At 46.5% G+C, this 12,188-nt stretch overlaps 1 protein-coding gene across 4 annotated transcripts in view; it reads right to left on the reverse strand.

Annotated features, from left to right (window-relative positions):
• The window catches only part of FNIP2 (folliculin interacting protein 2), a 123,063-nt gene that overhangs the window by 82,355 nt on the left and 28,520 nt on the right, over positions 1-12,188 (reverse strand). Inside the window, exon 1 of one of the 4 annotated variants that reach the window (XM_040251602.1) lies at positions 3,866-4,758. The exons of 2 other annotated variants lie outside the window; for them this stretch is intronic. In XM_040251602.1, the coding sequence (XP_040107536.1) occupies positions 3,866-4,026 (161 nt within the window). In that variant the 5' untranslated portion in view covers positions 4,027-4,758. Of the gene's footprint in view, positions 1-3,865; positions 4,759-12,188 lie in introns of those variants that run through there. One more of the 4 variants, XM_040251604.1, reaches the window with a different exon arrangement.

Consider the following 12,188-nt stretch of genomic DNA (forward strand, 5'->3'; position numbering starts at 1 on the left):
TGACTCACAAAGGAGTCACAGGAGACCCAGGAGTCGTGGCCACTTCATCCTCTCCAGTCCATCTGGCCGAGCAGAGCTTGCGGGAGGCAGTGGGGACGTTGCAGGAGGGGACCCTTCATCGAGCACCCAGCACCTGGCCTGGGGGCCCCAGAGCCAAAGTGATCTGCCTTCTTACTGGAGCACTCTCAACACACTCCCCTACAGTGATTAATAACAGGGCTTTACCCTGCTTGTCCTCAAAATAAGACCCAGATCGAGTGTAAGTCAGTTAACTGGCAGCGTGGAAGCAGCAGTCCCTGTTCCGAGGCTGTCCTGACTCACCCCCAAGAGATGGGGATCAGAGAAAAGATGAACGTTCCCTGAACCTAGGGCAATACGCCTCTGCCCAACACCACGTTACCACTGCATTCCTTCCACCGTTCACTCATCCTCAGATTACATCCCCAAATCCCAACCATCAACCAGCGGAAATAAACTCTCTTAACAAGTCAAAGAGAACTCCTCGTGGCACATGAAGTCAGCTGAAAGGGCAGGGAAGCAGGGCGCTTGTGGTGGTGACGCCCAGGGCGTCGGGAAGAGGCACCCCGGGTCTGCAGCCTCCCTATGGGGCTGGTCACCAGCACGGGCCGTCAGCTGACCGGGGTGGGGTTGCGCCTGCACAAGCGCTCAACCTGTCCAGCAGCTCATTCCCAAGCAGGAAGTTTCACACAGTGTTCCTCAGTGAAGAGTGTGATACCAACACTCCCCGCCTCAGCCCACCCTGCCTTAGACTCCCCTTTAGAAGCCTTTTACTAAAACCTTCAGGAACTCTAACCACTCTAAACACAGACCGTTGTATGGCTGTGGTCAGCTTATCTCTGTGAAGCATGCACTGGGGAAGAAACACCCTAGTGTATGTACTTGTTTTCTCCGTAAGCATCTTCCACAAGCAAGCGAAGGCTCTGTCTTTCTTAATAAAATAGGTTCATCTGAGACATATCAGAGATCTGTAGTCAGTCCTTCTCTCCCTCCCTCCTGGTGGTTCTAAAGCAGCCACAGTGAATCTCCTCTGAACCCAGATGTCAAGATGTGAAACTTCAAGCACCGTTGACTCTGAAGGGCTGTTTCAGTTCCTCTCCACGTGTGGGGCATGTTTTTGTGTTTTTTTAAAAAACTTTTAATTTTGAATTGTGTAGCTGACTAACAATTTTGTGATAGTTTCAGGTGGACCAGCAAGGGACTCAGCCATATATAAACATGTATCCATTCTCCCCGGAACTCCCCTTCCATCCAGGCTGCCACATAACATTGAGGAGAGTTTCCTGTGCTATACTGCAGGTCCTTGCTGGTTATCCATTTGGGGGCACACTTTTTAAGGCAAGGCTGCATCAAATTTTCTCATGCCATCAGAAAAACAGCAATTTATAAGATCTACAAGATAAGCTAGGCAAGTCCTCCCAGATTCTGCATATAAACAGCCCTATGGATGGATTTAATTTGCTGGGAAAGTTTGAAAAGTCAAGTTATTAGCATCTTTAAGAGAGCAGATTGGAAGCCAACTGCAGTTGAGGCCCCATATCGCAGTTCACAGTTCCTAGATTTGAACTGAGTTTCAGCAAGGAATGTTTTATTGGCAAACCACTTAAGATACCTCATCAAAGGTATCTTAAGGTTTGTGCTGACTCTGGAATTTTGTGAAATATATTGAAAACCAATTTCTGACATTCTAGAGGTGAAAGAGAGGAGAAGCAAAGGTCTAGGTGGGGACGACTTCTATCCTGAAATCTCTCATTCCACAAGAACCACAGTGGGAAGATCCAGTGCTGCTTTCTGCCCCACATTGTACCAGGTTTACATGGAGCCACTGTTAGGTACCTGGAGCCTTTCCACTGCATTTATGGAATCTGACTCTTTGCCTTTGACTAAGTGGAAAATCATGAGCAACGAAAAAGAAAGAAAACTACTTATCAGCGTGCTCAGCTAAGACAACCACTTGAAACTGTTGATCTAAGATACACAAGAGCAAAGCGGGCCCTGGGAGTCACACCTGGCTGGCTGCCACCTGACCTGGCCACACAGGTACCTCGTGAGCACTTGGAGCCAGATCCTTGGGGCACACACTCCCATCAATAATTCACTCCACCCCAAGACCGGCTCGACTTCTAGAGAAATTCAGGAAAAAAAAAACACCATCCTGCAAACAACAGCCACCTTTTCAAGACTAAAAAAGGGGGAAGAGAAAGTGGAAATGGGGCCAAGACAATTGGTGTGACCAGAGATGAATTCCAACTAAATGACACATATCATCACTGTACAGAATCTAAAACCATCTCGGCACCTAAGAAGTAAGTCTAAAGGAAGTTAAAATAAGGAAAGGAGACAATGCACGTGAAAAGGTTTCGTTAAGTTTAAAGTGTCATTTTAAAAAGTAATGATTAAAATCCTACTGAAAAAGAGCAAATTCACCGAGAGGGAGAAGCAGAAGCTCATATGGAAAACTTCTTAAGAAGTTCCGCAAGAACTGGTGACGCCCCGAGTGTCATCTTCTCATGTGGGTGCCTTGGTGCTCCGCATACCTACTCAGGGAATCGAGAATTGTCTGAATAACAAAAATAGGAATTCAGAATGTCCCGAAGCTATCCTGTAGAATCTTAGAGGAGGAGAGAATTTCAAAAGCAATCTGAACCAGCTACACATCTGAACAGTTGAGAATAAGATGCAAAAAAGCAGGGGACCAGCCAGGGTTAACACGGCCTCTGGGCAGCAGAGCTGGCATCAGGATCGGATTTGGATCCACACCCAAAATGACCAAGTGTGGATCCACCATGCTCTGCTGTCACTCAGCCATCCCTTCCACATAGGAAACACCACAGATGGTGTAACAGTGAGATTCTTATCTGAACAGTCACATCTCTATACTGAGTGGACAGCACGGGGTTTCCAACTATGGACATTTATCCTGCAGTGAACTCTGTACTGTTTTATTGTTTCCACTGAAGAAATACCATGATTTTTACATGACAGAAAACATATCCTGATTTATTAGTCAAGAACCAAGAACTATATTTATGGGGTAAACAGTTGATGAGCCATGTTAATGCTGAGAAAAATTCTATAAGGAAAAAAGTAACAATACTTAAGTGGATTTAGAAACTTACTTTTACACTAATCATGAGAATTGGAGCTTACTTTTTTCTGGCCTTACTGAATACTTTGGAATGAAATGCAATTTCCAAAGTATTTTTCTGTTTCACTGATATGCACTAAAATTCCTTAATGTTTCAACTAAGAGTTATCACTAATAAAATTAGTGAATTTTTCCAAAATGAATGAAACAATTAAATAGCAATTAAACAGCAAGTATAATACATATTCCTTTGATGGGCTGCATTACAAACGCTGGTTCATCCTAACATCTTTCTTTCCATGGAAAGGATTTTCCAGAAGGGGAAGCCTGGACTCTCCCTCACCACCCCACCTCCATCCAGCCAGAAACGCCCAGCCCTCTGTCCACCAGCCAGACTGAGAAGTGAGGCATCGGGGCCCTGTCTGACAATGTGCTGGTCCTTTGGGGCTGTGCCTGCTTTTCCCAGGGAGCCCTGAGATTGCACTGTTCAAGCTTCCCCCTGGTACAGGCAGCACCCACTGCTTCCTGGTGGCTCCAACAGGAGCAAAGGGAGGTTCAGGAGCACACGGGCAGCAGGACCCAAACGGATGCTAGAAAACACCCATCTTGTACCTTTTCTATAAAGGACAGGGCTTGTCTGCACATCCACCAACCACCTGTGCCTGTCTGCAAACCCAAGTTTCAGATCACTATGATTTACCTCCCCGGTGCCCAGTGAGGATTTCTCTGAGACTCTGAGACAGAACAGAAGTTTCAAACCTGTTGCTGAGTTCCGGGGCATCAGGGCTCCTGGCGACTCTGGCATGCTTCTGAGTCCTTGTGCAGAAAAGCATCCTGTGCGGCCGCCCATCACTCACACCCCGGCCTGCGTCCCGCCAGCCTCCCGCCCGGGCTGTGGTCCTGGCCGAGCAACCGCACATCTCCCGGCGGGTCAGCCCTCTTCCAGGTGGTTCTGACTGTCCTCATGGACTTGGAAGGTCCTATGGCTGGAGGGGTTTCCGCAGTGATCGGCTGTCCCTATGATACCCGCACTCCCTGTACAGAGGAGGTAGGTGACACAAGCTTCTTGGCAGCAACCCTCCAATTTCCTCTTTCAGAAGTTTAAGAAAAAAAAAAAAGGAACATTCACTTGTTACGTAAACGAAGCCCCTTGATTTAGGAAGTCAGATGCCTGCCTCACTCTGTAAAGCAGGCTCTCAGCAAAGCCATTAGAATTAGAATCCAACAAGTCCAAGCCCCACTTCTTACTTTTGTTCCTGGGTTTGTGCTCCGGTTACAAAAGACAAGACTCTCAGCAGGCTGAGTGGCTCGGACTGACTCACTCCGTAGTGGCCCAGCCGGAGATTACGAGGTAGCCAATTAATTGATCACAAGATCTCCACACACGGCTCACGTGGCTGTGGGTGAGACCTGGTGACTCGCCTGCAGCTGCGAGGTTGTCCTGACATTGGCCACCACCCTCTTAGTGGCTCTCCTGTGAGCAAGCGTCAGCTGACAGGTCTTACTCTGCAACCTTGAAAATCCTGCCCAGAGCAAGTGAGAGACGGCGGCCCTCAGCAAACCCACCGCAGGGCTTGATGCACAGGGGCAGAAGTGGGGCGAGGGAAGGGATACATCCGGGCTTTAATACCAATGTCGAGTTTACTTATGAAAGAAAAATAATAATGACCGAGAAGCCATAAACCCCTAAAGCTCTTGCACTGGATTCTTAATTCCTAAGCGCATCCAAACTGAGAGAGCCCTGAACCAGCAGAATCCAAGAAAAAAGGCAGTTCAGTTTCTACTTATGACATGAATGTATTTCATTTGTAAAATGAGAATACTATGGTATTATATATCAACATGATATAGCTGCTGCTGCTGCTAAGTCACTTCAGTTGTGTCCGACTCTGTGAGACCCCATAGACAGCAGCCCACCAGGCTCTCCCATCCCTGGGATTCTCCAGACAAGAACACCGGAGTGGGTTGCCATTTCCCTCTCCAATGCATGAAAGTGAAAAGTGAAAGTGAAGTCGCTCAGTCATGTCTGACCCTCAGCAACCCCTTGGACTGCAGCCCACCAGGCTCCTCCGCCCGTGGGATTTTATGATATATGTTAATATACCACATACTTCAAAATTTCATGATACATATTTTATATTTTCAGTTTATATTTTATGTGATATATCTTACATGATATATATACTTTACTTATATTTTATGTATTCTATGACATATATTGATATAGCGCATTATTTCTATGATTTTATGAAACATTTCATACTTTTGTTATGTTTTATGATACATACTTATATAAAATATAAGTATGCATAAAATGCATTGATAAATGACATATTTCCATATTTTACATTTTTTATGTCTTATGATATATATGCTACTTTACGTGATACACATTTATATTTTATATGATATACATTGATATATCATACATATCAATATTTTTCCACAGTACTGTGAATTAATGGATGCAATTTTTCTTTTAGAACAAATAAAAAGCATTGGTCGCTAAAACTGGACTGTCCCAATTCATTTTCCTCTTGTCATCCTAAAATCAGAGTGAAGAAAATACTAAAAGTTCTCAAATCTGATGAACCCTTGGCTGGGTCTTTAGTTTGATTAAATAAAATTCATACTTCATGGCGAAACAAGAAAAACTTAAAAATGCTCCTCTGCCTGTGTTGGCCTCCCCGCTCACCCTCAGAGCATGGTGATCTGCACCGACAAGACCTCCTCGGGAGATGACATTCCTTCCTAATCCCATGAGGGGTCTGGATGACCCTCAACTAACTCTGCATGTGTGGATCTGGATTGTGCAAACTATCAACACATCATCTGACATTCAACCATTTGTCTCAAAAACAATCTAACTGTGCCTTGACCACTGACAGGATGATGATGCTAGAGCTTTCTGAAAGACCATATCCCAGGTTATAATCCTCAGGTTGGCTCGAATAAAACTTTCCATTTCTTTCTTAGATCAACTATTGATTAATTTTTCATCTACAGGCTTCAGAGGGCTTTAAGTGTCTCGACATACGGCAGCCACGTGTATTCCATTCTGCAATGTGACAAGGTCTAACACTGCACGGCAGAGGCCTCAGTTAATTTAAGACTTTACTGTGTATGTGACTTTAAAGTTCCTTTGCAACAAACCCACAGAAGATGTTAACCACACCCTCCTCTGAGAGAGAGAGACTGTAATGCCTCTACGATGGCAACCACCTCCTCTGTGACACAGGCTCAAATGCCAAGACAGGGCCAGGTTAGGAGAAAGGAAATCCACTTCTCCAGAAGGGCAAACACATTCTGAGCTCAAGGCGTAAGTTCATGGCCTCAGTGAGATCAGGGGTTCTTTGTTTTTCTTCTCAACTGTCTGGAAAATCACTTTTTCTTCTTCACAAGAGGACCAGAGAGCACCCGTGTGGCATCAACCTGTCCCAGAGAGCAGAGGCAGAAGGAAGCCCCTTTTAGCACCGTGCCCACCTGAGATGTGGGCAAGGCCCTAGGTCAATGCCTTCAACTCACCTGGGGCTTGGCTCACCTTGTCTAGAATCACAGCGGAAATGAAAGCATCATCCTACGTTGATGGGGTGGAGCCTTGAAAAAGCCCAAGTAGCTAGATTTTATAAAATATGTAGAGCAAACACTGCAGGGAACACAACCCACTTTTTATGTATTAAAAAACACATTTCACTTTTAAAACTTCAGTCTCTCAAAGATATTTATCTAGACCCTGAGGAAAGGACACAAACCCTTTGTAACTATGTATTCTGTATATACACCTTCCCAGCAGATAGCTGCAAAGCTGCTCAATCATTCCAACATTTTACATCTTCCCAAGGCTTCAAACACTGTTAAAACAATGCATATGTATCGGCAATCCAAAGGATGATGCGAACATTTTTAAACGACAAGAATAATAAGAGAAGAAAATGACAACATGGTTATGAAGGATGAAACAAGGAGGAACTGCATTGGGAAAGAATTCCCTCCAAGAAAAACTCTAACCTCTCACTCAGCCTGTAACTAACATGCAAGGATGAGGGAGAGGAGCAACTAAGATGGGCCCTTGTAGTGTTTCTATCAAGACTTGAGCTGTGTCTTCAATAGTCAGTGCATCTCCCTAAATATGGTCAGCACAGTTTTTAGCCTCCACTTCCCTGGCAGGGTGGTGCTCACACTTTATAGGCTCACAAACACCCAGGGCTAGACCAACCATCCCCGCCCCTGCAACCCAATTTCTGATTCAGCGGTTCTGATTCTGGGCTATAAACTGGGAATGTGATTCTCACAAGTTCCCAGGACACAGCCACTCCTCGCCTGGGAACCACCCGCTGGAGAACCACTTCCCCAATGAGAATCCCAGCCTCCCCATGAAGATGTTCTGGGCCTGAATTCTGCATGATTTTCTGAAAACACCCTTTTAACACTAACACATAACTTCTTTCCAATAGAGAAGTATACGCATCTCACGATCCTAACCAGAAATTCTGCAGATAAAAGACTGGGTCTGGATGTTCACTTTGTGCAGATCTTACGTATGACCTTTTCATTGTCTTAGTATCACTGAATATTTACGCTAAAACTAGGCCATGGGGGACTCCCCCTGCTGGTCCAGTGGCTAAGACTCCACGCTGCCGGCAGTGAGTTATCTCAACTGACTGTTCACTTCACTTACATTAGAACTAGGACATGGGGGACTCCCCCTGCTGGTCCAGTGGCTAAGATTCCGCACTCCCAGCGCAGGGGGCCCAGGTTCAATCCCTGGTCAGGGAACTGGATGCCCACATGCTACAACTAAGAGCTTACTTGCTGCAACCAAAGGTAGAAAAGTTTCCATGTGCCACAGCTAAGACCCAGCAGGGCCAAATAAATATGTAAATAAATATTACCCAAACCACCACCCCCCCAAAAAAAAAAAACACTAGGACATGAATCCACTACAACAAGCCATCGGCCTCTTTCAGTGTGCTGCAGAGGGTACTTCTGCTCAAACTCCAAACACCCTCTTTCTCCCTCTCTCTCATCTACTATAGCACAAGGTCTTTTAGAAGTTTTAACATCTTGTGTTCACTCCAATCACCATGACTCATGGTATTTTAACATTTTATGTTTTCTCTCTGTTCCCCCCTAAATAACCCTAATTCCACAGTTTAAAACTAGATCGTATGTAATAAAGCAGGGGTATACATCAAAACCACCACCACTGTACTTAAAAGGAATGCCTGTCTATGGCTCTCAAGTTCCTTACATTTACATGGGGGCTTTAACATTTTTTCAGTAAATGGAAAAACAAGAAATAATGATATTATCACACCCATTCTTCAAGCCATGCGAGCAGTGGATGGAGTGGGTGAGAGAGGCAGCATCCTGTTCCCCACCTCCCCTGACCTCTGTCTTCTCTTTCCTGAAATGGGAGCATCCTCTTCTATGGGCTCCCCCACAGCCACTTGTTAACACACTGGCTGAGCGCCAAAGAACTGACGCTTTTGACCTGTGGTGCTAGGGAAGACTCTTGAGAGACCCTTGGACAGCAAGGATATCAAACCTGTTAATCCCACAAGAAATCAACTCTGAACATTTATTGGAAGGACTGATGATGAAGCTGAAGCTCTAACACTTTGGCCACCTGATGCGAAGAGATGACTCACTGGAAAAGACCCTGATGCTGGGAAAGATTGAGGGCAGGAGGGAAAAGGGTGACAGAGAACGAGATGGTTGGATGGCATCAGTGACCAATGGACATGAGTTTGAGCAAACTCTGGGAGATGGTGAAGGACAGGGAAGCCTGGTGTAAGGCAGTCCATGGGGTCGTAAAGAGGCAGAAATAACTCAGTGACTGAACACCAGCACCACACTGGACAAGACATCCTGCTCATCAGCTGTAAGTACTACACAAGAGACCACTTATCATGGGCTTTTCTAGCAGTCAAGCTCTCCATCTGCCCATGTGGTCCAGCTGCACTCACACGCTGGGAGAAGGATCCAAGGTCACCAGCTGGCTCTCGTGGCCCTCCTGAAGCTCCACCCACTGGAAAGAAGTGGGGAGTGGAGTGGGGGCGTGAACTCAGGGATGTGTGTGAAGAAGGGAGGCCCCTGGTGCAAGTCTGTAAGCTGTACCCACTTCCACCCTCACAGCCCAGGACTGAGCCACCCAGAAGAGCCATGTGGTCCATGTGAGGCAGGTACCTGGCACTCCAGACCCCCACTGAAGCCCTTCTGCCCAGGGCCAGGACCTCCCTCCTGTCCTCGCAGCACGATGCTCCAGGGCCACCTCTGACCCATAGGACGTGGCGGCTGAGGACGGATCCACCCCCATCCCTGACTCAGAGTTGGGAGAATGAAGGTCAGGAAGTTTCCAGGTGGGTATTTGTGCGTTTCTGCATCCCTAAACAGTGTACCCGTCAGGTGACAAAAAACAGTGATCACTGTGTATAACAAAAAATCAACTCAAACCACAGCTGAGAGATGGGTTCAGAGAGAGAAAAAGTGAAGGTCTACTGCAGCTCCCCCAGAAATCCAGTCTCATGACTCTTATTTAGTGAGTCTCCCTCTGCCTCGTCATGCTACCCTGATGTACAGAAAGTAAGAATCGACGGAGAGGAGGGGGCGGGATTCCAGATCCACAGCACAGACCCCCCTCTGATGGGGTAACTCCTTCCCTCCCTGATGTCTTTCCCACACCCAGGAATGACCGAGAGCAAGCCTTCCTATCAGGGCTTCTTGAAGGGTGGTCCCCAGCAGGAGACACCAGAAAAGCTACAGAAGGCTGGTAAACTCTGCTTCCTGATCCAGGCACCGATAATGTGAACACGCAGCAGGCAGATCGTGTACACCTTTCCGTCTGTACATTCTCATTCAACATGGACTTGTTTAAAAAGGCCTCCAACAGGCACATGAAAAGATGCTCCATATGGCTAATTATTGAGAAATGGAACTAAAAATTATCATGAAGTATCACCTCACATTGGTCAGAATGACCATCATAAAAAGTCTACAAATAACAAATGCTGGAGAGCGTGTGGAGAAGGAGGAAACCTCTTACACTGTTAGTGAGAATGAAAAATTGCTGCAGCCACTATGGAGAACAGTATGGAGGGTCCTGAAAAAACTAAAAACAGAACCACCATGTGATCCACCAATCCCACTCCTGGGCATATATCTAGAGATAACTCTATTTGGAAAAGATGCATGCACCCCAGTATATATAACAGCACTATTCACAATAGCTGAGATATGGAAGCAACCTAAATGTCCAGCAACAGAGGAACGGATGAAGAAGAAATGGTACATATATACAATGGAATACTACTCAACCATAAAAAATGAGATAATGTCAACTGCAGCAACATGGACGGACTGCGAGATTATCATACTAAATGAAGTGAGTCAGAGAATGACAAATACCGTATCATATCGCGTATGTGTATGAACTTATCTGTGAAACAGAGACGGACCAACAGATACAGAAAATACACTTATGGTTACCAAACGGGAAAAGGGATGGGGGAGGGATAGATTAAGAGTCTGGGATTAATAGAAGCACCCTATGATATATAAAATAGATAAACAACAAGAACCTTTCATATAGCACAGAGAGCTCTAGTCAATATTTTGCAATAATCTATAAAGGAAAAGAATCTGAAGATGAATATATACATATGTATATATAACTGAATCACTTCACTGTACACCTGAAACCTTCACAACACAGTATATCACCTACTCTTCATTAAATAAAAAAAAATAATTAAAGAATCAAATTTGAAAAAAAGATGGCGCCTGCTGGGCTAGAGGACATGGACTCAGGTAAGGGAGTGAGGCAGTGTGCTTTTGGGAAACAGGCTCTGAGGACAGATGCAGGATGGAGACCATGTCCCTCAGCGCTCAGCCGTTTGAGCCTACGCACGTCCTTAGGACAGCGGTCAGCCCACAGCCCCACCCTAACACCACAGAAGCCCACCGGACAAGCCTGTGCTGAGGAAGGCCGGCAGAGCCCAGACAGACGCTGGGACGGGGTGACTCGCTGGCTGGTCAGTCTCACGACGCCACGTGCCAAGCACAGCTCTAGCAGCATTCTGTCAGTCGTGGAGAGGGCGGCACTGATCTCCAGCAGACAGGAAGAACGGAGTACAGACGGGCCGAGGGACCAGGCTCACCGTGGGGAGCGCGTCCGGGCCGGGCCGGGACTTGAGGCATCCCCGCCAGTGACAGGTGAGCCACACCACTCACCCTACCTGAGGACCGACCGGGGACGAGCAGGAGGTGCGGCAGCTGGATGTCACGGGCTCATCAGTCAAGTCCAAGTCTCTCCTCCGGGATCAACCGGAGGCTACCGACAGATACAGCTTCTCACTAACTCTGTCCTCGGTGGGGCTGGCGTTTGTTCCGTGCACCACGGTGGCCAGGTCTCTCGTGGGTCCCCTTGCCGGCCATGAACTGCCCTGCTCTCCTGACCATGCCCAGCTGAGGCTCTGACTCCTACACAGAGGGACATTTTGATCGGTACAAAGTAAGGTGAAACAAACAATAAAATCAACCCACACGACTGCTTTGATTTAAAATGAGGAAGCACCTGTAAGAGAAAGGAGCTTTTAGATTCAGATAAAGTTGCTTGAGAGTTCATGGTGATGTGTGGCGCTGATCATGATCCAGGTTACTACCCATCCCGTTTCCAGGGACTCTGAGGCACTGAAAAGGCTCTCAGGACCTTCCTGGTGGTTTAGTGGGTAAGAATCTGCCTGCCAGTGCCGGGGACATGGGTTCGATCCCTGATCCAGGAAGATCCTACATGCCACAGAGCAACTAAGCCCATGCTCTAGAGCCTGTGCCCCGCAACAACAGAAGCCACGGCAACGAGAAGCCCAAACACCGCCACGAAGAGCAGTCCCCACTCACAGTAACTAGAGAAAGCCCACACACAGCAATGAAGTCCCAGCACAGCCAAAAATCAGCCAATCAATCAAAGGCTCTCAGCAACTGAAAGAATGAATGCATGTCTCAAGTCTTCAGGAAATCTGTGAAACACAGAAAACTTCTTATGCTATAAAGCTACAATACAAAATGGTGTTTGCTCTTTGAT

This window comes from Oryx dammah, unplaced genomic scaffold, assembly GCF_014754425.2.
Source record: "Oryx dammah isolate SB20612 unplaced genomic scaffold, SCBI_Odam_1.1 HiC_scaffold_12, whole genome shotgun sequence".
Lineage (NCBI taxonomy): Eukaryota > Metazoa > Chordata > Mammalia > Artiodactyla > Bovidae > Oryx > Oryx dammah.